This window comes from Podarcis muralis, chromosome 2 (assembly GCF_964188315.1).
Source record: "Podarcis muralis chromosome 2, rPodMur119.hap1.1, whole genome shotgun sequence".
Lineage (NCBI taxonomy): Eukaryota > Metazoa > Chordata > Lepidosauria > Squamata > Lacertidae > Podarcis > Podarcis muralis.
This window is the reverse complement of record NC_135656.1, coordinates 26,970,284-26,997,597: the sequence shown is the minus strand read 5'-3', so window position 1 is coordinate 26,997,597 and position 27,314 is coordinate 26,970,284. Positions and strand designations below refer to the sequence as shown.

Below are 27,314 nucleotides of genomic sequence, written 5' to 3'. Positions count from 1 at the left end.
TTCAGAAGCCGAACGTCTGACGTGGCTTCCGCTTGAGTGCAGGAAGCTGCTGCAGCCAATCAGAAGCCGAGCCTTGGTTTTCAAATAGTTTCAGGAGTCGAACAGACTTCTGGAACGGATTAAGTTCGAGAACCCAGGTGCCACTGTATTTACTCTGATGACTAGAAGGCATATAGTTCAATCCTAAGCATGCGTACAGAAGGAAACCCTATTGAGTAAAATGGGACTTAGGGTGTAATTCAATGTTGCATTTCAGCTTGACAGAGGGAATGATTCCCCCCTGTCCTACCGCCTCCAAGCTGTTCTGGGGTTCTCCCAAGCTCCCCAAGAGCCAGTTTCAGAGGGCTTGGGGAAGGAAGGTGGGAAAGCCCTGTTGTGCAAGCAGAGGTCCTTGCACAGACCTTCCATTGGTGAGGCTTGTTAGGTTAATCCTATCCTGGGTCCAATATAACTGGGTATAGAATTACAACACCTGCATACCTGGGTGGTGTGTGCATGTTCAAGTCTATTCATACAATAATAACATGCTTCTCAAAATTTGTACATTGATTGATGGATATATTGGTTGGTTGGTTTCCAACACTTCCATCCCATGAACACAATATTTCCCAGATGGCTTACAATTTAAAACATTTTTAAAAAATCCAATTATAAAAAATAAGCAAAACTCAAAACAGAGACATAAAACCATAAAAGATTACCACAACGCTAGTGGAACTGATAGACCAAGAGCAAGAATTAAAGTTTCATGGGAAATATATATATAAAAAACCACGTTTTGGCCTAGCAGAGTGAGTGTCAGAACTTGCGGAAAGAGAATTCCATGAATGGGGTATGAATAGGCTCTCTTCCTGGATTGCCCCTCTCCTTTCCCTCTCTCTCTCTGTGAAAACAGAGGGACCAAGAGAGGAGTCTCAGAAGCTCACTCAGTGCATGGGCAGGCTGAAGAGAGAGAAGACATTCTTGTAACAGCCCCCTTCTTCAGCAGGGGTTGAGCTCAGGCCCTATCAATACCACAAGGACCACACCACTCCATATGAACCTGCATGGACCCTGAGATCATCTTCTGAGGCCCTTCTTTGTGTGTCTCCTCCACAAGAAGTGCGTAGGGTCGCAACACGAGAACAGGCATTTCTGCAGTGGCTCCCCGTTTGTGGAACCCCCAGGGAGGTTCAGCTGACAACTTCATTATATACCTTTAGGCGCCAGGCAAAAACTGTTCCACTTTAACCAGGTCTTTGGCTGATTGATACCTGATGGCCCTTTAAAATGTGTTTTGGAAGAGTTGTCTTTGTTTTTGTTTTTATTGTGTATTTTGTGTTTTTTATATCGTGATTTTATGTTGTGAACCACCGGGTATAGGGCGGCATACTGCTACTAATGATAATATTAGTAATAATCATAGTGTTGATGAATCCCTGCTGTTTGAGACCAAAAAATTGCTGAGGAGAGAGAGTGAGTGGATTGCATCAGGTAACCATCTTCTCTGGCTGTGTTTGCTTACGGAACTAGAAATCTTCCATATATATCATAATCGACTAAAATACTGTGAGGCTTCCCACTGGGAAAACAAGTTGCTAGTCTATGTAGATGGGCCCTTGGGTAGGGTTACCAGATGTCCCCGGATTTGCAAATCTGTCCCCAGACAAATTCCGTCCCCAGAATGTCTACTGATTTGCAAATCTGTTCCCGGGAAACGTGGCAGCGGCAGCCTCAGCAGCCCGGAGCCAGCCTGGTACTGCAGTTGGCTATGGCTGGCTTCAAGAGCTGCTCGCTGCTCGCTGCCGTGACACCCGCCATTTTTCCTCGCCAGAAGTCCCCATATGATTTTTCTTGTGCCACTGCCAAAGGGGAACTGGGGACGTCTGGCACTACAGATCTCCTGCCCCCTTCCCCCTTTGTTTTGACTGATTGAGGGAGGCTCGGGAGTTGAGGGCGGCCGGCCGTTGCCCAGTTTTTAAAAAACTCTCAAGGTAAGAGAGAAGGGTTTTGCACCTTGCCTGGCAGAGAAACCGCGCCCCTTGCGCCCCTCATGGGCAGCGCCCACCTGCGGCTCCCAAGCCTCCCCCAATCTGTCAAGACAAAAGGGGGCAGGAGATCGGGGAAGGATCGGGAGTCATGGGTGGGTGGTGCGCCGTTGCCCAGATTTTTAAAAACTCTGCACATTTATGTTTCACAGGGTGCGAAAGAAGGGCTTTGCACCTTTATACAATATGCATGTGTGCTTGAGCCCAAAGACTTTTGCCTCACCATTCCCACTTCCAAAAAAAAAAGTGTCTCCGGTTTCATTGAAAATAATCTGGTAACAATACCCTTGGGCCTAATCCAGCGGATCTCTTCTAATATTCTTTTTGTCTTTCCCTTTCCCTCCACAGGGAAGTGACAGTGAGTACGAAGTGGATCAGAACCAGCAGAAAGCCCATTCTTTTGTCAACCATTACATCAGTGACCCAACTTATTACAACTCATGGAGGCGCCAGCAAAAGGGCATCTCCCGGGCTCAGGCCTACAGCTACACAGAGAGTGACTCCGGAGACCCTGACCACTGCCCAATGTCCAACAGCACCAGCACCCAACAGGGCAGCCTCTTCCGACCCAAACCCAGTAGGACTCCAACCCCACAAACCCCAGTCAACCCTCCCAGCCAGCAGAGCACCCTTTACCGACCCCCCAGTAGCCTTGCCCCAGGGTCCAGAGCCCCTATTGCTGGGTTTTCTTCTTTTGTTTGACATTTCTAAAAGAGAGAAGAAAAAAGAGAAGAAAATGTGGATAAAGAAGAACAAAATAATGGATATAATAATAATAATAACAATAATGAAGAACATTTCGGGTCCAGAATTATTATTATTTTCAGAGGCAATGAGAAGATCATGTGGGAGACAATCAGTCATAGTTGAGTTTGGAATCATTGACTGCTGCTGCTTCTAGTATTGCACAGTGCTCTTCAAAGGAACTACCTGTTTGCAAACATACACCTGGAGCAGGACAGGAGATGTGCCTGTTTTCAGGCCTAGAGTTGAAGGAAGGAAGGAAGGCAACAGGGTAAAAGATTGGGAGCCCCAAAGCTAAGACAATGTTTGGTGTTGCAGACCACCTTCTTGCAGATCAACGTTCTAGGCAGGCAAAGAAGTAGGGAATTGATGTTTTTCAGAATAGTCTCTCTGGGTTTGATTTTGATTTTTTGATTTTTGTTCACCAACCAAAGCTCGGAGGGGAACGGGTTAGGGCTCCACAAGCTGTAAATATGAGCCACTTGGACTGCTGCAGCCAGTGCTCCAAGGAGCTCAATGGCAGCACCTAGTAGAGTGCTGTCCATAGGAACATGTTCTCAGTAACTAGCAACTGGCCAATGAGAGAGAGGCAGACTCAAGAACACCCACCCACTGCGATGTCATGATGGTTCTTTGGGGGAGCGGCAACAAATGCCGAAGAGGAATCCCAGTCTCTGAAGCTATCTTGAATGGACTATAGAGGATTAGGCTGGGCGACCACCACCGATGTTCAGACCAGCTTTGCCTCCACTTTGCTCTTCCACTCACCTCCGGAACAGAAGTTAGCCGAGCTGAAAAGCACTGACCAGAGACAGTGTGGTTTCTTTTTATGCATTTTGGTTTGAGGATAGGAGAGTACGTTTGAGAATCCTTGGGTGGAAGCTGTAGAATTCAAAGGAATCAATGCATTGTCACTTGGCAGGAAAGAGATGCTGTCCGTATCAGCTTGGTGGAAACCGCTCTCCCCCTGGCTTAGTCGGAGAGCTGAGCACCTGCAGCCAAACCAAGCCACGAGGCAGAATCCATCCCACATGGTTGGATAGTCTCTCAGCGCCCTGATTTCTTCTCAGTTCCCCTTTTTCCCCATTCACTTCATTGGACAGGGAGAGGGCAAGGGGGAAGCCCCCATCCAATCTAAGTGCAATTCGAGGGGGCGTTCAGGGAAAAGGAGATAAACTTGATATAATATAAATGCTGCACAGCCCCTTGGTACTGGCTTTAGAATGGACAACCTCAAGAGGCTGAACTGATGCCTCATTGCAGCGTTTTCTCTCCTCCTCCTGGTATCAAAACTAAACTTTATCCTTAGTTCCATAGAAAAGGAGAGTTTGTCCCCAATTCCCCTTTTATATAGGTTTTTTATTATTATTATTATTCACAGCACACAAACATTTAAGGTGGGGAGAGGGAATCGGAGCAGAGTGGGGAGTGTTGAGGAAGTGATGCATTGAAAGTGATTGTCTATCCCTCTCCCTGTCTCTCTTTGTTTTGCTATCTTTTCGAATTCTGTTTTAGCACAAGGGTTATGGGGGAGGCAGGTGGGAAATTATGTTTTGTTTCTTTTTGGCCTAGCAGAATACACACATGCACACACACACACAGACACACACACACACACACACACACACACACAGAGTGCCTACTGAGCCCCAAGATCTGCAGTGGCCATCTCCCCCAACCCCCACAACAGAGTTGTGGGCTAGAGCAGGGCTGGGGGTCCTGTTGCCCTCCCACTGTTGTTGGTCCACAGCTCCCCTTTGGCCTCAGGCAGTATGGCCCAGTGATCGGGGATGATGGGAGTTCGAGTAGTCCAACAACACTGGAGTGCTACAGGTTCCCACTCACCAGGATAGAGCAGATAGAGCTCAGGAACAGTGGCTGAGCAGGTGGGGGAGAGAGGAAAAAATAAAATATGAGCATTATGCTCAAGCTGGGTTACCTTCTTTCCTGGAAGTACTAGGGATATAGCTATTTCCATTATAACCCCTTCACCCCATGCCTTTATTTGCACATTGTTTTCAAAGCCCGGTTTACAAAGAATTGAACCTGGCACATAGGGTCCTTTTAATAAAGAATCAAAATGCAAATCATACAATTTGTGGGGTTGTTTTGTTTGCTCGTTGTTTCTACTCTGCTTCTTACAAGAGTGATCTTGTCGTGATTTAACAGTTGATTTGTGAAGTACACTCTCTTCAACAGGAATGGTTGCAAACCGTTGGAGCTGCCAACCCAAAGGAGCAAGCCATGAAGTTGTTTGATGATTATGGTAAAAGCATCCTTGGGCTGTCGTTTGATGCCATAGGAGTCGGCGGCCTAACTTAATTCAAAAGAAGGTCAAACAAGCTCATGACAGTATATTTATACCACTAATAGTATTAATGACAGGCAGATCAGCCATTCCCTCAGCTCATGTCTGTCCACCCCTGAACCCCTCTATGCTTTCTCAAAGTTTTGATTGAACAGAGCTGTACCACTTGCCATGTCCTTCCTTAGCGCATCTATCAGAGACATTGGGCTAGATGAATTTAATTTTGAACTAATTTCAATACTTGCACAGTCTGTTTCAGGACTGGAAACACTAATAAAAATACAGCCTTGAGTTCTAAGCAAACCAAGGCAGTTGTCTGCTGGGAATATGAAGCAATAGCTAGGAGAGCTCTGGGATATGCATGGCTTGCAACAAGCCATATATCCATATTGATCATTACTTAATTCCCCATGACAGCTAGCAAAACAGGACCTTAAATCTGTTCTGTTTTCATGCAAGCAAATGTGTGCTTTGTTTCCATGTACTGGTTTATTTAGAGAAGGCACCAGAACCAACGTATCTCAATTCCCTGCACAATTAAAAATCTAAAAGAGCTGAGAGATGACAACAGCCACCAACTTTATTATCACTCACGCTTAGTACCTTGATGTTTTAATGAGATAATTTCCAGGTGGATTTCCAATATACCATAAAGAGTGTAAAGTTATTGCATGGAATCAAAGGTATCTTTCTTCAAGGTTACAACTTCTGTTGTGGAGAAATCTCAACAAACTCATTCACTATCTGTATTTTTTCATGGATGATTTCCTAGTACCACTCTTCTGTTATCAGTCCTGTGAATATCTGTTTCCCTCACAATTAAAAGGGGTAGAGAGCATTTGTCAAGTACCAAAGGGAAGGAGCAATGCTGATGGGGCAAGGACCCATGCCATTCAGGTGATCCAACATGGTCACATAAGGATCAAGGCTAATGGAATTGAAAATCAAGAGAACAAGGTCAAAATATTTTAGCATGGCTCACTGCATATTGTAGTTCAGCAGTGGGCAATCTTCAGTCTGTGGGCCCAATTAGGCCATGCCCACTTGCCCTACACCTGACATACATAATGTCAGGTGTGGGGCCGGTAAAGACTTAGCTGGACCAAAATAGCTCAGGCGGTAGAGCAGCTTGATCTCAGTGTTGTGGGTTCTCAGTGTTGGGCAAAAGATTCCTGCATTGCAGGGGGGGGGCGTATCTAGATGACCCTTCTATGAAAAAGAGCATTACAAGTGTGATAGTACAGTGGTTCCCTGCTCCAGTATGTTCCTGTGAAGACAGGAACATATTGACCAAACAGTGTACAAAACTCCTTATCAAAGTGTGAGAGAGCATCCTTCAGTCAATGCACCTTAGCCACAAAATGTGCATACCACTGAGAGTCTTCTTTTAGAGATTGGTGGTTAACTACAGGGCCGGATGAGTACATCCATTTGGTCCACTGCCAAAGAGGAGTGAGCTGGAGTTGTTGCTGAGAGTACCCTGACTACTAAGCAACTGTAACTGTATGTCAATATCGGCTTGCAGAGCAGAATCACTTGAGCGTGGGAAAACCTTCTTTTTAATGTCTTTGTAGTTAAGTTTTTAGTGGCTGGAGATAAAGGAAAACTGATGTCAGGCAACTTCTGAAGGGTCAAATGCCTCCAGTTCAAGCCTGAGATCTTGGCAGCTGTGAAATCAGAGAGTAACTACACTGACAGTCATGACTGTGGCCAAGCAGGCCATTATATTTTGGGGAAAGATGGGGAAGTCAGAGAGAGTGGGGGTGGGGCCCCTGTGGCCCTCTGGATGCCATTGGACTTAAACTCCCATCACAATAAGAACGCAAGTAGAGACATGCTGGATGAGACCAAAGGCCTATCTTGCCAAGTATCCTGTTCTCACAGTGGCCATAGTCAACCAGGGGCCATATTGGCTTGGGCTGATGAGAGCTGGAAACCAATGGCATCTGGAGTGTGGCAGTTCCCTCCTCCTCTGCCACAGATGATGCTGCACCCATGTGCATGGGTGTAACCGCTGCCCCACCCTTAAATCAAGTAAGTCAGTGTTTCCCAACCTTTGGTCTCCAGCTGTTTATGGACTACAATTCCCATCATCCCTGACCACTGGGTCTTGCTAGCTAGGGATGATGGGAGTTGTAGTCCAAAAACAGCTGGAGGCCAAAGGTTGGGAAACACTGAAGTAAGTAAATAAAAATACTTAACTAAAAGTAGAAATAATCAGAATATTTGAAATTGAAATGCTCAATGAGGTCACTTGTACCGTGGAGCAGTCATTCAGTACCTAAGGCAATGGTGGCCAAACTCGGCCCTCTGACGTTTTTGGACTACAACTCCCATCATCCCTAGCTAACAGGACCAGTGGTTAAGGATGATGGGAATTGTAGTCCCAAAACAGCTGGAGGGCCAAGTTTGGCCACCACTGCCTAGAAACTTGCTATAACATAAGTTTAAGAACCAAAGTACCACTGTATATAGAAATGAGCAAACCAGTGATATTTTAGGGAGCAGGCTAGCAGGCGCGGCCCATTACTTACATCAAAGGAGCCTACACAACACAAAACACTGTTGCTGTAGGTAGGTTTTATTTTATTTGTTTTTCATCTTATTTTGGAAATGTACAGACAGGGTTTTTCCCCCTTTAAATTCTTTGGGGGGCCCCAAGAGAGTGGGGCCCTAAGCTATAGCTTGTTTAGCTTATACGTAAATCCGGCACTGCGAGTCATGGCTTGATCTCTACAGCAGAGGTTCCCCAATTCCTTGGACCAGCGGTGGTCGTCCGCGAGCTTTCTGCTGCTGCTGGTCCTCCAAAGAGCAGCAACAGCAGCTCCCTCCTAAGAAGCCTGGGCTTTGTTGAGACGGGAGAGGGGAGCTCCTCGTCCGGCCTCCCTCCTCAGCTGCTACCAGTGCAACCCCCTTTGGCTCCTTCGGGGCCATTCAGCTGCAATAGCCACAAGAGGCAGGGAGCTAGCGAGCTCGTCGAGAAGGACGCCACTTTCTGGCGGCCTTTCCCGCGCTTTCTCCTCCATGTTTGCGTCTGCGTGCCAAGGGTCTTTTCCCGTTACGGCGCGCCAGGCGGGCGCTTGGTCCAGGCTGCTTTTCCTTCCCCACCCTCCCTCAACTGCTGCCGAGCCCCTCTTATGCCTTCCAAGTTTCCTTTGCCCCCCCCCCCTCATTTAAATATCTCCGCGCCCTCCCCGTTTGAAGCAGAAGTCTCTTGTTTTCCTTCAACAGCCATCCTGGACGGCTGGCATCGTCGAGGCCCCCAGGTAAGGGCAAAGCCAGGCTGCGGATCCGCGAGGTTTGCTTGCAAGAAGCTGGCGATCCGAGGCTGCAACTTTCTGCACCTCTACCATTAGTTTTGGCGGGCGGGCGGGGGGGAATTGCTTGTGAGTAAATAGGCAGTGGGAGGTTTGGAGAGAAAGGGTGAAGGGGCAGAACAGGAAATGAGGGATTTGGGTCGATAACGCGGCATTTGTGGAAAGCTTTGAGCACAAGCCTTGTCAGCCTATTCCCCACCAACCCTACTTAAACAGATGACTTGCCTTTTGCAACCAATCCTACCTACACACACAAATCCCTCAGTAAATTCCCTCAATTTCTTGTTCCATGCATCCAGTGCCCGATTTATGTATAAGCTAAACAAGCTATAGCTTAGGGCCCCGCTCTCTTGGGTGCACCCAAAAAAATTAAAGGGGAAAAATATATAAGATAAAAAACAAATAAAATAAAACCTACATACAGCAACAGTGTTTTGTGTTGTGTAGGCTCCTATGATGTAAGTAATGGGCCCCGCCTGCTAGCCTGCTCCCTAAAATATTCAACACAAAAAACAGCGACAATTTGTTGTTGACAAACGACAGCTGGACATATAAAGGCCCCATTGCCTTCAGTAGCTTAGGGCCTCATCAAACCTAAATCCAGCCCTGCATGTATCCATTACATTGTGTGTGTGTGTGTGTGTATTTTGTTGCAGCTTTAATTTTTATGTATTGAATTACAATTTGAATTCAAAATTGTAATGTAATAAAATGCAATTGAAAATCATACAGCATCTAGCACAGTGCATTGAAATTTTCTGCAAAAGGCAGAAAAACCATTAAGTGGTCCCTCCAGAGTCCCAGCAATTTTCAAGTGATCTATTAGGTGGTTGTGTGGAGTAGTTTAGGAACCCCTGTTCCAGAAGGTTAATTGATGGCTTTCATGTGTGAACAAGCCATCAGACACTGAACAGGTAGAACATTTGTGCTTCCTTAGACACATGGGATTTCAATGGAATCAATCCATACATTCATACACAGAAATCATGTGCTTATGCGCATGTGTGAACCAGCCCATATGAGAGTTTTCTCTGACATATTGTTTGGTTATACTTTGTGAGCAGCAGAAGTTGCCCTCTTGCTAACTACACACACACACACACACACACACACACACACAGAGAGAGAGAGAGAGAGAGAGAGAGAGAGAGAGAGAGAGAGATGGGAAACTCAGGAAATAAGTTCCCAGAAATAGAAGTTAAAACTCATCTGCTTACTCAAGCAATGTGTGGAGAAAGCCCAACTCAGCTGGCTGTCTTGTATTTTCACTTGTGTAGCCCTCCATCTTCTTCCTACTGGTGTAAAAAAGGGCTATATTAATAAAGCTAATTCCATACATTATAGGGCACAGCCCTCTATTCTAATATCTGCCCCATCATTAAGCACCAGCATTATTAGCAAGAGGTTATTGAGAGGGGAAAGTGGCCAGCTGGCACCCTGCAGACTAGGATTTAATTAACCATTTATGTGAGGATGGGGCCTCTTGCTTGGATAATGTGGCTGCTCACTTGAAAGGGATTAACTCAGAGCCAGGGACTAGGTAATAAAGGCTTCTCTTGAGCAGCTGCCTTGGTGACTGGTAATTTAATTGGCGAGTCTGAAACCCATTAAAGAGAGGAGCATTGAAAAGCAGGGCGGAAGGGTCAGGGACACCCCGTCCTTGGGAAAGGGTCAAAGCCAAGGGAAGACCTTGACCTGCTCTAAGGGAGGAAGTTCCCAAAGCTATAAACGTAGATTTAGGAAGGGTGTGTGTGACTGTAGGTGAAGAAACAGCACGGAAGGCAGTGGGGTCAAGAAGATGCTTTCAGGCAGTGGTAACTGGTGCCTATTGGGACTTGTAGGGTGAAAGCTGGAGATGTCCAGAGTAGGTAGAACCAGAGCCAAAAACAGGCACAGCCAACTAATTCTATTTTTGTCCCCAGCACCCTCCTTGCTGAGTTCTACAGCAGCAACATGGAGACTGAGAAGCAAAAAGTGCCGGCTAGTGCCACCCCCAGACTGCTTGTAGCACCTAGTTTAGGCAATCCTATCCAGCTGTATTGGTGTGTTTCAACCTTAGTGTTTTTTATATTTATTGTAAACTGCTTAGAAGTTTTACTACCATCGAGCAGTATGTAAACTGTGCTACGTAAGCAAGTAAATTTTGCCTTAATAGACCAGCCTCCCCTGCTTTTGCAGGTACTGCAGGCTTTGGGGGAAGGGCCTTAGCTCTCCTCTACTTAACCCCACCCACTTAACATCATTCCTCTCCCACCTGTGGCTCAGCTCCTGTGTTAAAGTGGCCCCTTTCTTTCCTGGTTGCCTTAGTTAAGCCCTGTTACATGGAAGCCAAAGCAGATGCAAAACACAAGTGAGCAGCTGCGGTTCTTAATAAAGGGAGAGTGCTGGTTGAGCATCTGTTGATGTTCACAGTGGGCAGCAGAGATTTCTCAAAGCCTTTTCGCCTGTGTCTTGGCCATACTGGGCATTATAGGAGAAGTGGAGAACACTCTTCCCTCCAGATTTTGTTGGACTTGACCTTCCATCGGCCCCAGCTCCAATGGTCAGGGTCAGGATGATGGAGAATTGTAGTGCAAAAACTTATGGAGGGCCACAGGTTCCCCAGCCCTGTGTCGTGAGGAGACATGTGGTTGTTGTCAATTCTCTTCTTCCCTCAAGTATTATTCTTACAATGTTTCTCCAGTGTTTCATCTTATTGCTTTTAAACTGCTTGAAACCATTTTCCTGCCAGCTGCAATTTTATTACCTTTTTAGTATTGTGTTGTAGCATTTTAAATAGAAATTCAGTATGCCCAAAGACTTCAGTGTATATTGGGGGGGACACTATGTACATATGTGAACACGTGCAAAACAGTAGTCCAGCTATAATTTATGGTGTATTAATACCATATGGCGCGCGCACACCCACACACATACACACGGCTCGCTTGTGAAGGAGTGGCCCTTTTGCGTTTCAAAACCCCACAAACATTTGCATGGTGGATAAACATGCACATCTACCCCAGTTTGCATTTCACAGAATCACAGAGTCGGAAGGGAAACTGAGGATCATCTAGTCCAGGGGTAGTCAACCTTTTTATATCTACTGCCCACTAATGCCTCTTTCTTGATGGTAAAATTTCCTTACAGCCCACCAGTGCTCAATGGAAGGAAGGTTCAGCTTGTGCCATAGAACCCACCCCACTGCCCACCTAGAATCCTAAAACGCCCAGTAGCGGGCGGTAGGGACCAGGTTGACAACCCCTGATCTCTTCCAACCCCCTGCAATGCAGGAATAGGCAGCTGTCCCAAATGGGGATTGAACCTGCAACCTTGGCATTATCAGCACCACACTCTAACCAACTGAGCTATCCACATGTCCCACTTGCCTTACTGTGGATGGGAAGCAGGGCTGTGGAGGAATGCTAATGCCCACAGCTCTCTGATTCATGCCATAAATAGTAAATGTGTCAGACAGAGTCATAGGTATTGGTGCTTCAGTTTTTCTTGTGTTACGGAGCTTAGCAAATGGAATTAGATTGCGGGGCCTTTCTTCCTGATCCTGCTAGGAAGCACACACACACACACACACACACACACACACACACACACACCCTTCCTTCAACATACACACATCCCAGATGCTGGATGGAAGATTTTGTTGCCTGCTGCTGCTGCTCCAACCCCAAGGATTAACCTCCATAGGAAGAGCTTGGAATGGGGGAGGGGGAAAGGATGAAGGAGGAAAGGCAATTCTGAGCCCACCAGGAGGCCATGCAAAGCCTTCCCCTCCCCCCACAGCGGCAGTGCTAAGCATCTTCTGTCTCTATGGCAACATATCTGTGGCTAGCTGCCCATTAGGTTACTGTACTTGGCTGTGGGCTTATTTTGCAATATATATATATATATATCCCTCCTCCATTTGCTTGGAGATTTATGCTCTTTCCCAGCTTTTAGAAACAGGATTCCAGTTCTCCCCTCTCCACCCTCCCTTTTCTAAGCCCACATTTTTTGTACTGACACATATGGATAGCACATGTTTTCCCAAAGCCACAGCTCTCTGTTTGAGATGGGAAGGCGGATAGAACAAACCTCCCAGCCTTCATGAGGAAAAGTTGCTGATGCGGTGGCAAATGTTTGAGAGCCAGCTCTCACTCTCTCACACACACACATACCCATGCTGTTGAGAATATGGCATTCAAAATGGAGGGCACAAGAATGTGAGGAAGAGCTCAAGGGGTAACGTGCTAAATTAGAGAGACGAAGCAACAGAGAAATTGAATACTGGTGAAGAAAGGCAAGGCAAGCTTGATTACAAGAGCACATTTCTCCAAGGCATGCTAAATGGCCACTGCTTTAATTGATTCACAGCCATGAACCACCAAGGTCTCCTTCAGGGTCTTTTTTTCTCAATGACTTGTACTCATGATAGCATTGGTTTGCTTATATGCAATGCCAATTGCAGTCCAAAACTGTCTTGTGCCTGCAACTGTTTTGGGACAGACATTCTGCTATGTTTCCAAGCAGTGCATGGCCTGTAAAGGTAAAGGGCCCCTGACAGTTAAGTCCAGTCGCGAACAACTCTGTGGTTGCAGCACTCATCTCGCTTTACTGGCCGAGGGAGCTGACATTTGTCCGCAGACAGTTTTTCCAGATCATGTGACCAGCATGACTAAGCTGCTTCTGGCGAAACCAGAGCAGCGCACGGAAACACTGGGAGCCAGTGTGGTATAGTGGTTAAGAGCAGTAGACTCGTAATCTGGTGAACCGGGTTCGCATCCCCGTTCCTCCACATGCAGCTGCTGGGTGACCTTGGGCTAGTCACACTTCTCTGAAGTCTCTCAGCCCCACTCACCTCACAGAGTGTTTGTTGTGGGGGAGGGAGGGAAAGCAGATTGTTAGCCGCTTTGAGGCTCCTTAGGGTAGTGATAAAGTGGGATATCAAATCCAAACTCTTCTTCCACCTTCCCCCCAGAGTGGTACCTATCTATCTACTTGCACTTTGACATGCTTTCAAACAGCTAGGTTGGCAGGAGGCATGGCCCATAGCTTCCTACTTAAACCCTGTAGTTTTTCATACCACAAATGTTCTGCGGGGGGTGGGGGGCTGTCCCGCTTTTGTTTCTCTATATAGCACAAGAATGTCCCCCCAGATGGCGATAATGCCGTACCATTTGGGAAGCATTGCTGAACAACTAAAAAGAAGCAGAAAATGTGTGGACAGTCTAGTACAACTAACAAATAATTATCATCATCATCATCATCATCATCATCATCATCATCATTATTGTGTTAATAACTTGTTGCTGAATAAACCCACAATAGAAGTCCGAAGGGGCCCTGATAAAGTTGTGAAAATAAACAGAAGCCAATCACATTTTCAAAGCCTCTGCACTTTACAGATTACACCAATTCCCCTACACAGCAATTGAGTTCCATTTAGCAATGTTATAACGTGTCCCTTAGCTCTGCTTGGCAGAATACATTTCTCCAAGTTAAGCGTAAGAGTGGAAATGGGATGGGATCCCAGAATGTAACAGACACATTTTTGTATCCCTTTAGAGAGGACAAGCAAGGACACACACAGAGGGGAAGCCATAGACCTATGGAATAATTAATAAGCATGTGGTTTTTTTATAAGATATTTATTAAAGTTTTCCATTTTATACAAACAAAAAGAAAAGCGTAAAAAGAAAAAATATTAAAAACACATACATTTCACAACTTTTTTCCAATAACATATTTCCCTGACTTCCTCGTACCTCCCCTTCTTGTTTTCTAGTTCAAATTATTTGTCCAGCAAATCCTTATCTCCTAGCATTACAGCTAACACCTTATTTTCTATTCAACATATTAAATTACTATATCTTAAACTTTACTTATAAAAAACCATTTTTTTCCATATTCTTTTACCATTACAGCTAGAAACCACTTAATTTCAATCCCACATCATTCAAGATTCATTAATATTGCAATATTTCTGTAAATAGTCCTCAAATTTCCTCCAATCTTCTTCTGCCGACTCTTCTCCCTGGTCACAAATTCTGCCAGTCATTTCTGCCAATCCCATACAGTCAATCAACTTCGACTGCCATTCTTCCAGAGTGGGTAAATCTTGCATCTTCCAATACTTTGCGATGAGTATTCTTGCTGCTGTTGTATAATTAATAAGCATGTTTTGGCTCTGTGTATATGCTTGTTATTATGAGCGGTGGAATGTTTTCCAAACATGCTTGTGAGCATCTGCAGCAATTACATTACATGTACCATGGACTCTCCAACAAAGCCCTGCACTCTAGCCTCTTCACGATGATGAAGCAGCATCAAATTCATCAGACATGTCACATAATTTCCATTGTCACCAGCTAGACAAAACTGGCCTGCACCTAGGGCTGTTGAGAAACATCAAGCCCAAGCTTAGACAGTGAACAGGTATAGCCAGTGGGCTACATGTGAATGGGCCTTTCTTTTTCTTAGTGGGAAAGTGATGGTGAACAGGGAAATAAATGCCTTTGAGTTACAATGTGGCCTGTTTCAACAATCAATGGTCACATTAGGTTATGCATTTCATAGCACTGTAAGCAGAAACCCAGATTCCTTGGTTGTATCATACATGCCACGCAGACACGGCTCTTTGCCACCATTTTTTGTCATAACAGCATTCCTCAAGGACTTGCTCCAGAGCAAAGATCATCCTTACATCTCAATTCTATTCCATGTATAAAAGGTAAAGGGACCCCTGACCATTAGGTTCAGTTGTGGCCAACTCTGGGGTTGCGGCGCTCATCTCGCTTTATTGGCTGAGGGAGCCAGCATACAGCTTCCGGGTCATGTGCCCAGCATGACTAAGCTGCTTCTGGCGAACCAGAGCAGCGCACAGAAACGCCGTTTACCTTCCCGCTGTAGTGGTACCTATTTATCTACCTGCACTTTGACGTGCTTTTAAACTGCTAGGTTGGCAGGAGCAGGGACTGAGCAACGGGAGCTCACCCTGTCGTGGGGATTCGAACCGCCGACCTTCTGATCAGCAAGTCCTAGGCTCTGTAGTTTAACCCACAGCACCACCCGTGTCCCTATTCCATGTATACTTAGAAGCAATTCCCACAATGTTCAATGAGGCTTGCTCCCAGGAGTGTGTGCTTGCATTGCAGTCTTAGTGACACTCATGGGAAAAGGGGGGGGGGGTCATGCAGACACATTTTCTCATATGCAGAGGAAGCTGCCATTAGTCCACCTAGCTCATTCCTCTTCTCCAAGTGTCAGGGGCCCTCCAAACATTTCAGGCATAAAGGCCTCCCCGCCTTGCTATCTGTGATCCTTTTAATTAGTGATGCAGTGGACTGAATCTGGAGCCATCTGCATCTATGCCTGCCCCTATCAGCAAGGCAAAGCCTTCCAAGTTATAAAGGTAGAAATTAAAGGGTATTTGAGGTGAGTCAGGGTGTTGTGCAATCAGAATATTACTGTCCTTCATACCTATGAAAAGCTAATGTCCAGTTACCAAATTAGAATTGCAAATTGAACTTCCACAGAATTTAGCACTTGCTTTCTTAATTTATGCTGTGCTTTTTCTCTTGCTGGGGGGGAAAGTGGTATGTAAGGAGAAGAGATGGTTGGCATCTCAGCTTCACGGAGCTAACTTGTCAATGGCTTTAGCAGGCACCCAGCTGCCGATGCTTACAAGAGGAATGGGATGAGCTAGTTGTCTTTGAGGATCAGACCGCTGGGAGTCAATCAGCCTTGACAGCGCTGCTGAGTTTTGCACTGTGATGGCTTGAGCATCTCCCAAGGGCAAAAGGCAGCCACTTATCAGCACTTTGCCAAGCATGGAAGGAGGCAGCAAATAGCTCACAAATAGCAGGGGGAGAAAAAGCCCCCGTGATCAAAGCTATGGGGAGTGCAAATCTGCTTCCTTAACCCCTCCCACCGTTACCCATCACTGTTTGTTCTCATAAGTACATTTAGTTGCCGGTTTAATAATGGGAAATGATAAGTGAAGCCTAAGGAGCTAAGGATTTAGGATATTGTGCACTGGAGCAAATGTACAGGTTGGACTTACACTGGATGCATGCTAGCTATGCACAGTAATGTGTGACCCACATTCTGGAAATTCATGAGCTGTCTGCCTCCCCCTATCTCTTTCTCTAAGCAAAGCTCCTGCATCCCAAGAGAAAGTGGCAATAGCCAGAGGACCACAGGCAATTATGGTGACTACCATTCACCAATCCCCTAAATGCCCAGCACAAAGTAAGACACGTTCTCCCTTCCCTAAGTTCTCTACACATTTCAGAGAATTCACTGCGGTGCAATCCTACACATAGGGTGGTATCCAATTAACTCACTCTGTTAGCACATGGATTTCCGTTTGCACAATGGAACTTCTCCTTCTTCTCTCCCCATGTGTCCTTGCTGCACCCTCCCCAAATTGGCTTCAGGGTTTTGAAGGAACCACCAGAACAGATTTAGGGGGCAAGTGGTGAAAGGAAGGTGAGAGGAAGTTCTGTTACACAGCCCAAAGTTTTTCTGCTAACACCCTCAGTTTCCACCACCCACAGTTTTCTGGGAGTAAGCTCCAGATGAACTCATTGATGCTTACGTCCAGACTGCTTAGGTTCAAAACACATTGAGATTTAGCAAAAGATCCACATCCACATGAATTCCAGCCTTCAGCTTTTAATAAGAAATGCAAACAAGGATCTTGCAAACAAGTGTTACGGTTTAAACTGCTAGTGTGAAGTAGGAACCCCGTTAAAGAAAAGGAAATATGCATTAGCCTCTGCTTGATTATTTCCCTCCATCTGTTCCTCTCTGCTAATCTGCCACAAACAACCCGGAAAGCCTTATTCACTTGCCAGAGCAAGTGAATTTACTGTGGCAGAAGATGATGTCCTGCTTGGCGAAAAAAGTCCTGAAGTTTCACTCGCCTGCATTCTCTTTCCGCTACACAACTGACTTGAAGTATGAGGCAACTTTTGCTTCACACGGGACCTTCCCGCAGAACTTGAACTAAGTGACCCTTTTACTTTGCACCCTGTGTGGAGAGATTATTAGAAGCAGAGCTAGCAAGGGGGAATTGCGTTGCTTCTGACTAGTCCAAAGCCCAGATCAAAGTGAGAGATAAGATACAGTGCTGCCTGTTGCTCTGCAGAGTAGAAGGCACGGAGACCAAAAGGAGGTGGAACCAGAGCCAATAGCAGGCAAAGCCAACTCACTCTAATTTTGCCCCTAAATGCCTCCCCGCTAAATTCTACAGCACTGAGATTAAGGGAAAGGAAGCTGACAGGCAGTGCCCTCCGCCTGGACTGTTTGCAAGTAAAAAGGTAACAATGCCATACTTGAAAAATCCACCCTGAACCAAGTGGGGAGGGCAAGTAGGTGGAGTTTGGAGCACTCCCACTTTTAGAGGGGAATACAGTGGTAGCAGGGACATCACCTTGCCAACAAAGGTCCGTATAGTTAAAGCCATGGTTTTCCCAGCAGTGATGTATGGAGAGCTGGACCATAAAGAAGGCTGATCGCGGAGAATTGATGCTTTTGAATTATGGTGCTGGAGGAGACTCTTGAGAGTCCCATGGACTGCAAGAAGATCAAACCTATCCATTCTGAAGGAAATCAGCCCTGAGTGCTCACTGGTAGGACAGATCCTGAAGCTGAGGCTCCAATACTTTGGCCACCTCATGAGAAGAGAAGACTCCCTGGAAAAGACCCTGATGTTGGGAAAGATTGAGGGCACAAGGAGACGGGGACGAGAGAGGATGAGATGGTTGCACAGTGTTCTCAAAGCTACCAGCATGAGTTTGACCAAACTGTGGGAGGCAGTGGAAGACAGGAGTGCCTGGCATGCTCTGGCTAATGGGGTCACGAAGAATCGGACATGACTAAACGACTAAACAACAACAACAACACAGTGGTACCTCGGTTTATGAACTTAATCCGTTCCGGAAGTCTGTTCTTAAACCAAAACCATTCTTAAACCAAGGCACGCTTTCCCTAATGAGGTCTGTTCTTAGACCGAGGTAAAGTTCGCATACCGGAACACTACTTCCAGTTTTGCAGAGTTCGTAAACCGAATAGTTCGTAAACTGGGCTGTTCTTAAACCAAGGCACCACTGTAACCACTTTTTAAAAATTCCACTATTTAAAAAAATAATGCTCTAATTCTTTAAATGGGAGCTGTTACAGCATAAATACACTTAAAAAAATTATTAGGTGGGGCAATGCAGCTCCTAGCTGCAGTCCTTTGAAGGTGAGACTCTGCTGCTATACCGTTCCCAAACCAGATAAAGAGTGGGTACAGAGTGGGTTCATTTGTTCATCTGTTGTAGTCTTTCCTCCAGAGCAACATTCTGTCTTCACAACAACAACTCTGGGAGGTAAAACAGGCTGAGAGATAGCAATTGACCAAGGTTGCCCGGTGAGATTCACAGCTGAATGGGGATTAAAACCTGGATTTCCAACTGAAATAAAAGAAATAAGGATATATATATATATATCCCAGACCCTCTCCACAGATAAATTACAGACACCATCCAGTAGCCAAACCATGGTGGCACCTCCGGATGCTGCACCCCCCTGCAATCCCTACACAGATCTGGCTGGCACAGGCCACAAAACCACAGCTCGCCCCTATACACGAAGCCAAGCCAGAGCACAACTAAGTGCAGTACAGCCATCTTCTCAGAAAAACTCTTCACAAAGTTCAAGAGGTCAAGACACAAAGGCTTTAGCAACTAATCCACACCTAATGACCCACCTAAGTGGTACTCAGGATATCACTCAAGAAATCACTCAAGATATCCCTCAAGTAATTAAGGAACAAAAGAAGAAAAGGCACACTAGCCTGGGAACTTCCTCTCTGCCCAGAACATTGGAGGCTACACGCCACACCTCCTCAACAGTATTTATAGGAACTCAAACACTGAGATCCTGCTCTGTTCCAGTAACAAGAAGCCGAAAGCACCAGCCTGAAGATGACGAGTGAGACCTCGTCGAAACGTCGCCTAGACACCCCAACTTTTACACGGGAAGACACCCGAGGACACCAAAACCTGCATATATATATATATATATATATATATATATATATATATATATATATGTTCATAAATGTACCAAGCAAACACATACATAAATATATAAACCACATGTCTGAAGCAGCACAGGAAAACATCCATGAAACCATTTTGAGTCCCAAACTGACCAAATGTTTTCTCTGCAAGGTTGAAGGAAATGGAAAAGCCTCCTCATTGTCTTTTCCTTCGCAAATCCTGTCTTTAGGGTGAGCCCGTGACCTGGCTCAGGAACTAAGTATTTATCATTACAAAAGACTGGCCAGGCTCCCCAGGGTATCCAATCAAGTAAGCATTAACAGGTAACCTGCCAGACAGGAGGTAAACAACACACTCAGATTTCTGTTGTAGACCACCCCTTTCTGTGATGTATGTATGATGTTTCTGAGGGTGGTCTTGGACTCCAGGGCAGGCAATTTAAAATGTCTATATAAGGGCGGGCACACCTTTGTTTGGGGTCCTCCTCCTTCTCCTGTGTGTGAAGGGGGCACCCTGTTTCAACAGTTCAATAAAGATCAGGCTTATGAGCTGCTTTGCTTCTCAATATTCTCTGGTTGGCCTCTGTTCTTTTCTCCGACCGATGGAGAACCTACAAAGGACTCTATAAGGACTCTTGTGTCCCCCATAAGGGAATAAGGGCAGATTTTCATTTATTACAGAAGCATTCCAATACCAGCTTTCAAAAGGAAGATGCAATCTCCCCTCAGTTGCAAGCAGAATGAGGAAGGGATGTCTGGGCTTTGGGAGAGGGGCAGTAGGTGGGCAACTGAAGGCTCTGGGGGTGTAAACCGATGTGGTGTAGTGGCTGGAGTGTTGGATCAGGACCAAGAAACCTAGTTTCATTGCTGAATACAGATATGGATTCAATTAAAGCAACCTTGGCCAACCACTGTCTTCTTTGCCTAACCTACTTCATAGGGTTGTTGTATGCTGCAATAAGTTTCTTGGAGGAAGGGTTCTTTGGATACAAATACGATAAGCTGGGTAGGGGTCCTTCAGAACTTTGCAGTGTATGCAGATTCCCATGTGAGATAATGGCACTCTAGCAATCCTAATTAACATTCCCGGTCCTCTCCTCCACAGGAAAGTTGGATTTACGTGACAGGACATTCTCCAAGCAGGAGGAGGCTGTCAGTGAGGCAAAGCCATCTTGTTTGTCCATTGTAAACCAGCAGAGAACCCATGAGCCTGGTTGGGATTCAGAGCGCTGCTAATGAGGTAGGAAAAACAGATTTTTCTAACAGTCCTCACATTTTGTTAGGGTGTGTGTGGAAACAGCCGGCAGTCCTCTCACAGCATAATCAGGGTTTTCCTTGGGCATTAGTGACCAAGCCATGGTTGGCAACAGAAATAGCTGTTCTTTTCAGTCCCTTGAAGCATCACATCACATATCCTCAAACGGAATCTGATCTGACCAGCCAGAGAGCTCCCTTCACCTGCACCAGAGTCCTTCTTCTCATCAAAATGCCACAACAACCTTTATACCCTGACAAGACTCTCTAGTAAACCTGGAAGATAATTAAATGAGTCTCTGGGACCGCTGCTCTTACCGGAGGCGATGGTTGGAATTTTGAGACATCATCAATTTCCAAAGAAAGAAGAGGCACTGAGGTGTGTGTGTGTTTTTAGTGCATCTGAATAATTAAAATGCCTTGAGCCATCAAAATACAATTGGGAGGGCACAACTGCCCGGAAGGCTCACCTCAAATCACCTACTCAGAAGAGCAAGGTGAATGATTCAGGAACCTGATTACCTTGGGCTTGCATATAAGCTGGAGATAAGTGAAAGCATAGTTTAATCATTAAGATAATTCCTCTGTAGGCCAGGGCTTCTCACCAATCAGTTACAAGGAGCAATCCAGTGTGGTGCATTTGCTAGAACTGTTTCTTGGTCTAGGTACCTTAAAAACCCTCTTTTGCTGAAAATCACGGGAACTGATTCCTTATCACATGACAAGGGAACAGCAGCCATCCTCTCCAGTGTGGAGAAATTAAAAATGCCTGAAACTAGATAAGTGGTCATGAGCTGCAGATGGTGACAGATGTCACAAGATAGGCTGTAACAGTGGGGTGATTTCTGCAATTGTGTGCAGTCACATTCTGACAAACAAAAGTGGCTTCTGAGATGCTTAGGGCCCCGAAATGGGGGGGGGGGGGCACACACAAGCTTGGAAATGTTAAGAATCAGCTCCCACCACATGCAAAAGAGAGCAGGTGTTTACCAAGTCCTTTATCTTTCTCTCACTAATCTAAAATTATTTGAACCCAACATAAATTCTTCACATGCAGAGTCTCTGTAAATAACAGCTCCTTGTTGTATTTGCTCAAACTGTTTCAAGCCTCTCTCAAGGCACTTAGTTAAATGAATAATGTTAAAATGTACCAGTTTGAAATTTAGTAACACATTTATTAGAGGAACAATAAAACAGAGGACAACTAGCACTGCTTCTTTCACTCTTTGATACATTTTGGAAGATAATGGAGCCAGGAGAGAAAACCCACCTTTATTAGGTTGTGTCATTCCAAAATGGGTTCCCCTGGCTACCAGTGCATTTAATTAGATAAGGCCATTGTGCAATTGTTTCACGGGTCTAATTACTGTTCAGAGGAATCCAGAGGTCTGACTTGTTTTATCTGCTTAGAAAAAGAAGAAAATAGCATCAATCAATGGTTTCCCTCCCCAGTTCTTTTCCATTGTGTCCTTTGGAGTGGCTAAAATAAAATACCTAATCTGAGCAAAAGGATGTCAAATGGGTTTTTCAAAGCTCTTCTCTTGAAGGAGAGCTGAGAGGTTGGCAGCAGCAGACAAACATCTCCATTGGGATGGGATCCTAAAATGCGATCCTAAAATGGTTCCATGCCCTCAGGCCTCTGTGCCAACCACTGCCAAGCCCAAGTGGCTGAGTATCAAGACTGGCTGCTGCCCAATGGGCAGCTTTTCAACTCCTCCACCACATGCTTGTTCTGCCAAGTTCCCTTTAGGTATCTAAACATCCAGCATTTCCAGCCCAGCTCAAGAGATTGATTTTAATCTCTCCTGACTGCTGTGTCTCATACAGACATGCAATACACCAGCACTGACTGGGGTACTCTCCAAACTGTGTGCACTTTTGGTTAAAATTAGCTGGAGTTACAAATCAAGAACTGTTACTCTCCAAAGAGAAAGAAGAGTGGTGTGTTGGACAGCAGATTGGGAGAACTGTGCCTGTCTCTTGCTCCAGCAGAACAGCTGGGGAAACTCATGGTGCCTCAGATTTCTCGTGATTAAAAATGTGGATCATAAACCACTCACCGTCACCAGTTCCACCTATGGAGGTTATGATATTCAACAGAGTATTGGAAACTATTCAGATGGAAACACAAGGGTTACCTAGCATGAAATATATGAACCTAGACAGCCCATCTGACAACAAGTGGCACTCCTATATCAGAACTATAATGGACATAAGAACAAGGTGCTTGAAAAGGACCACGGCATGACGTGTCAGTGGAGCTATAAATACAACTCTGTTCTTTGCCATTTAATCTGGTTAAAGGGGGGGGGGATTGCCTGCTTGAAAGCTAGTCCTATTTATTTACATTTTTTAAAAATGCTTAATTGTTTTCCAGCAATGTACAAAATGAGTCCCATAAATGTCAACGGAACCTGTCTCCAAGTTACAGTATTAATGCATACAGGACTGCAATTGACCATTTTCTTCAAGCAACATGAATAATTCATGGTATTGACTATGAAGAGATCCACTCCCTGAGACCTCTTTAGAAAGGATTAGGCCAGGGCTGGTATCATCTGTGTTTCTCCAGATGTTGTTGGACCCAAATTCCCATCAGCCCCTGTCAGCATAGCCAATGCTCAGGGAAGATGGAAGTTGTAGTCCAGGAGCATATGGGGGGCAATAGCCCACTCCACCCCTGGAACAGGCAAATCCATGGTGGCGCTCTCTCTCTCTCTCTCTCTCAACAGCCATGACAGTTACCTGGAATTTACAGGTTCATATGCTAATAACAAACAACAAGTAAAGGCCAACAGCTTCGCTTCCCTTCTTCAGAGTTCCTCAGAGGCATCTGTCAATCTGTGGTTGGAAATAAAATGCTGGACTAAGTGGATCTTGTTCCAATTCACTATACCATTATTTTACTTTCTTTCTGTCTCAGCTTTCAATACCATGCCCAACTGACTCCGTGTAGTTCTGCACTGCAAACCTCAAGTCAAGTATGTTTTCTGTGGGCCAACAGAACTGTTATCTGCAAACATATCGTTTGCGTGAGACATCCCTCCAGAATCAATGTTGGTGTTAAAATTGCAGGCGGCTCAATTTCTTTCTACTGGAAGTACATATGGGAGCAATAAAAGCTGTCTCCATCAGATGACACATCAGATTGGGATTCCCTTTTAACCATCACCAGTGGGCTGCTGTCCAAGTGGAGATGGAAGAACAGGGAGCAGTTTTGGCAAAATGCCACAAGGCTAGCGCTAAAGCACAGAGGAAGTGTTGGATGAATAGTAAGCAGGAGCTCCTCCTGTCTGTATTATGCTTTGCCAGTGGATTGTTCCATAAACCGGCAGGGTAGCAAATGTTAATCTCCACAGTGAAAAGATAATTGACCCAGTCTTGTACTCAGTACATCCTGTTGTGTGGCTATAGAGCAGTAGTGAGGAACCAGTGGCCCTCCTGACATTATTGGACTACAACTTCCATTATCCCTGGGCCATTGGCCATGATAGGAGTCTGTAGTTTTAAAGATCTGTCATTTACTGTACATTGCTTGCTAATAAATTGTATGGTAAAGGAAATCCACATATCTCACTACTATTTATATGGATAACACTTTCCATGCTCATTTGTCTATATTTTGCTTATATCTATTTCTGAATTTGATATTTTGCTGGTCTCTTTTAAATTGTTAATTACCTTGGCCCTGATTCATTGAAAGGTGAGATATTTATTGTGAATACATAAAACTTAATAGTTATGAATAAATTCCCATGAGGCATCCCAAAGCAATGTATAATTGTAAATTATAATTCTTAAAGGGTAAAAGAAAGAAATGGGCTTTGTCTTAGCCTTCTAATGCAGAATCTTGGATTCTGGTCACATACAGTGGTACCTCGGGTTAAGTACTTAATTCGTTCTGGGGGTCTGTTCTTAACCTGAAACTGTTCTTAACCTGAAGCACCACTTTAGCTAATGGGGCTTCCTGCTGCCTCCGTGCCGCCGGAGCATGATTTCTGTTCTCATCCTGAAGCAAAGTTCTTAACCTGAGGTACTATTTCTGGGTTAGCGGAGTCTGTAACCTGAAGCGTATGTAACCCGAGGTACCACTGTACTTCTAGACCTCTTGTTTCATTTTTTAAAAAGCGGCTGGCTAGCCCTTACAGTTAAAAGAGTAGAGTAGGGGGTGGGCGGGCTATAATTGCCTGACTGCCATAAATCGAGAAAGGTAGACTGGAAAGCAGTGCTTTGAAACAGCGCAGAGATGAGCATCTGCCCTGCCCCCGCCTGATTTTGTTGCTGGCCTTTTTGTTCAGGGACTCCCTATGCCGGGCGAAAAAATAAGTATGCCTTTCGCTGAGACAATGTCAAGCTAATTCCGACGCCGCCGAGTTTGCAGCGGGCTTCGGGTAACGTGGGCTCGCCTGCTTGACAACACAAATCCCACAAAAGCCTTGAACTTTCAGGAAACCCCATTAGCGAGGCTGAGCGATGTGTCAATCCCTTTCTGGCTCTCCCCCCGCCCTTGCCCTGCCTTCCTCCTCCACCTCTACAAGGCACCGGGAAGAGCCGGAGCGAGGCATTCAGATTTTGAATGGAGGAGACCCGGACTAGCCTGATGACGTCGCCTTCGCCTATTGGCCTTTGGGTGGCGCGACGTCACAGACGGGTCGGTGACTTGGACGGCGGGGCGGGGAAGCGGGAAGGAGGGAGGGAGCTTGAGCAGTCTGAAGCCGGAGAGGAACGCGCCGGCGGGGAGCCCTGGGCAGGCGCGGGCATGGGGTGGAAATGCGGGGACGGAGCAACGAAGCAGCTGAGCCGGTAACATATAGCAAGCCCTCCCGTCGAGCCAAGGGGTCCCGAGTAGGTACGGGTGAGAAGGGGCGGGGTGCCTGGCTTGCTGGCCTCGGGGGGGACGGGGACGCGCCAAGGGAGGCGCCAGGTGTCCTCCGAGGGTTTGGTGGGTGTGTACGGGAAAGGGACGGCGTAAAGGGTGCCCGTCGGAAGAAGGGGAAACCCTGCCTTGCCAGGAGGATCTTTGTCTACTTAACCTTGCTGCCGCTGCTTTCTCAACTTCCCTTTGCAGGGAAATTTTGCGGGAAGGGAGTGCCTTGCCCTTTTCTTCTTGGGAAGAAAGCGCCTCCCTATCATCTGCCTTTCCCTTGGTTAGCTCAGAGATTCTTGTTTGCTTTTGTAACCCCTTTCCGTTGTTGCTTCCTTGCTATTTTCAGGTGACGTTCTGGAGGTTTGTTTTTTTAAAGAAAGGCAATAAAAAAGGTGCGTGTGGAGAATTCTCTGTAAATTAAGAACAAGGGGGTTTCTTATCAAGAGCTCCTCCCTCGGACAAAATCCCCTCGCAGAGCGCAGCGTTGCAGAACTGGACTTTCTAAAATAAGGAGCGGCTTTTTGCAGAACTGCGAATGTTTGTAGGGCTGGGAGGCAGCGAGCCGCCGTTGTTTTCTGGGCTAATGCATCTGCAACCCATTGATTGGCCGCCGCCCCCCTTCCTCCCATCTCTCCCCTTTCCCATCAATGCCTTTTCCCAAGGGAGGAAAAAGGGAGCGAGGGCGGGGAGGGAGAGCATGGGAAAGAATCGACTGGAATCGCTATTTGGTTTTGATCATCCTAGCTGGGCAAAGAGGAGGCTAATTGGGTTGGCATTCGGAGAGTCAAGGTGATCCAGTTAGCTAGCATTTTGTTTTATTCTTGTCGGAGGGAGGCTTTCCCATTGTCTCGACAAAAAGCGAGCGTGTCTCTTTAAAATTCCGTGAATGAACGCTACGGCTCGGGGATGAGTACTGCAGCTCGGTGTGTGTGTGTGTGTGTGGTGTGTTTGTGCGCAGAGACCAAAGCGCGAGCCAGCGAGAGGGAGAGTTGCGGGAAGCCGCACACAATCCTGAAGTTTGCTTAGGTATAAACGCGCTTGGAAGGGAGCGAGTAGCAGTTTTGGCAAGTGCTAAATCCTAAAGCAAAGGAGAAGCCCAAACAAACCAGCTCTCCTCTGGCCTCCGCGTGGATCAGCGTGGGAAATTCTTCCCCAAAGGGGTAGTCGACAACTTCTGCTGGCAGGCGCGCTTACAAGGCTTTGAAGCATTTGTTTAGCTTGTGCGGATCCAAAGGGAGGGAGGTCACTTCGGAAAGGAGGCGTTTGAAAAGGAGAAGGTAGCCCTGTAGGGTGTCTCTGCTTTTGCAGGAAGGAGGTTTGTGAGTGTGGCTCTGAAATCATCTGTGCTTTTCTGTCTCCACTGAAGAGTAGTGGGTGACTTGAAATATTAGATTTCTGCACCCGCTCAAAAAGTTAAAAGTTCCTTTGATGTATGAAGGCAGTGGCTGTGTATTTATGTACTAACTCTCCCCCCCCACACACACACACACAAAAAGCCCACTTTGTAACCAGTCTGTTATCCCAAAGCGACAGCTGCAGAGTATGCTTTCTTGCCTATCGATCATTTCCAGCCTTAGAAGATTCTCTCACCTCCCCTTTTTTGAGGGGGGGTATTCCTTTTCCCTTTTACCATGGGAGGATGATGTGCTCTGCAGTCCCTTGTGACTGTTTCAAGGGTGAGAGAGAGGGTTGCTGCCTCCCACCCAATGGGACTGATTGAAATTCAGCTTCACAAAGAGCTCTGAACTAGAGTTCCAGACAAAGGAAACTG

General features: G+C 45.9%; 2 protein-coding genes across 15 annotated transcripts in view; both read left to right on the top strand.

Moving 5' to 3' along the window:
- SDK2 (sidekick cell adhesion molecule 2) overlaps positions 1–4,866 on the top strand; it is a 330,246-nt gene extending 325,380 nt beyond the window's left edge. For all 11 annotated transcript variants that reach the window (XM_077924059.1, XM_028713980.2, XM_028713965.2 and 8 more), the window contains one exon: positions 2,376–4,866. In XM_077924059.1, the coding sequence (XP_077780185.1) occupies positions 2,376–2,729 (354 nt within the window). In that variant the 3' untranslated portion in view covers positions 2,730–4,866. The remainder of the gene's footprint in view (positions 1–2,375) is intronic.
- A 3,256-nt stretch (positions 4,867–8,122) lies between these two features.
- Positions 8,123–27,314, top strand: part of CDC42EP4 (CDC42 effector protein 4) — a 50,554-nt gene continuing 31,362 nt past the window's right edge. Inside the window, exons 1-2 of one of the 4 annotated variants that reach the window (XM_028714012.2) lie at positions 8,123–8,345; positions 20,528–20,662. The gene's annotated coding sequence lies outside the window, so the exon portion shown is untranslated. Of the gene's footprint in view, positions 8,346–20,527; positions 20,663–25,372; positions 25,526–27,314 lie in introns of those variants that run through there. The other 3 variants (XM_028714006.2, XM_028713991.2, XM_028713998.2) reach the window with 3 other exon arrangements.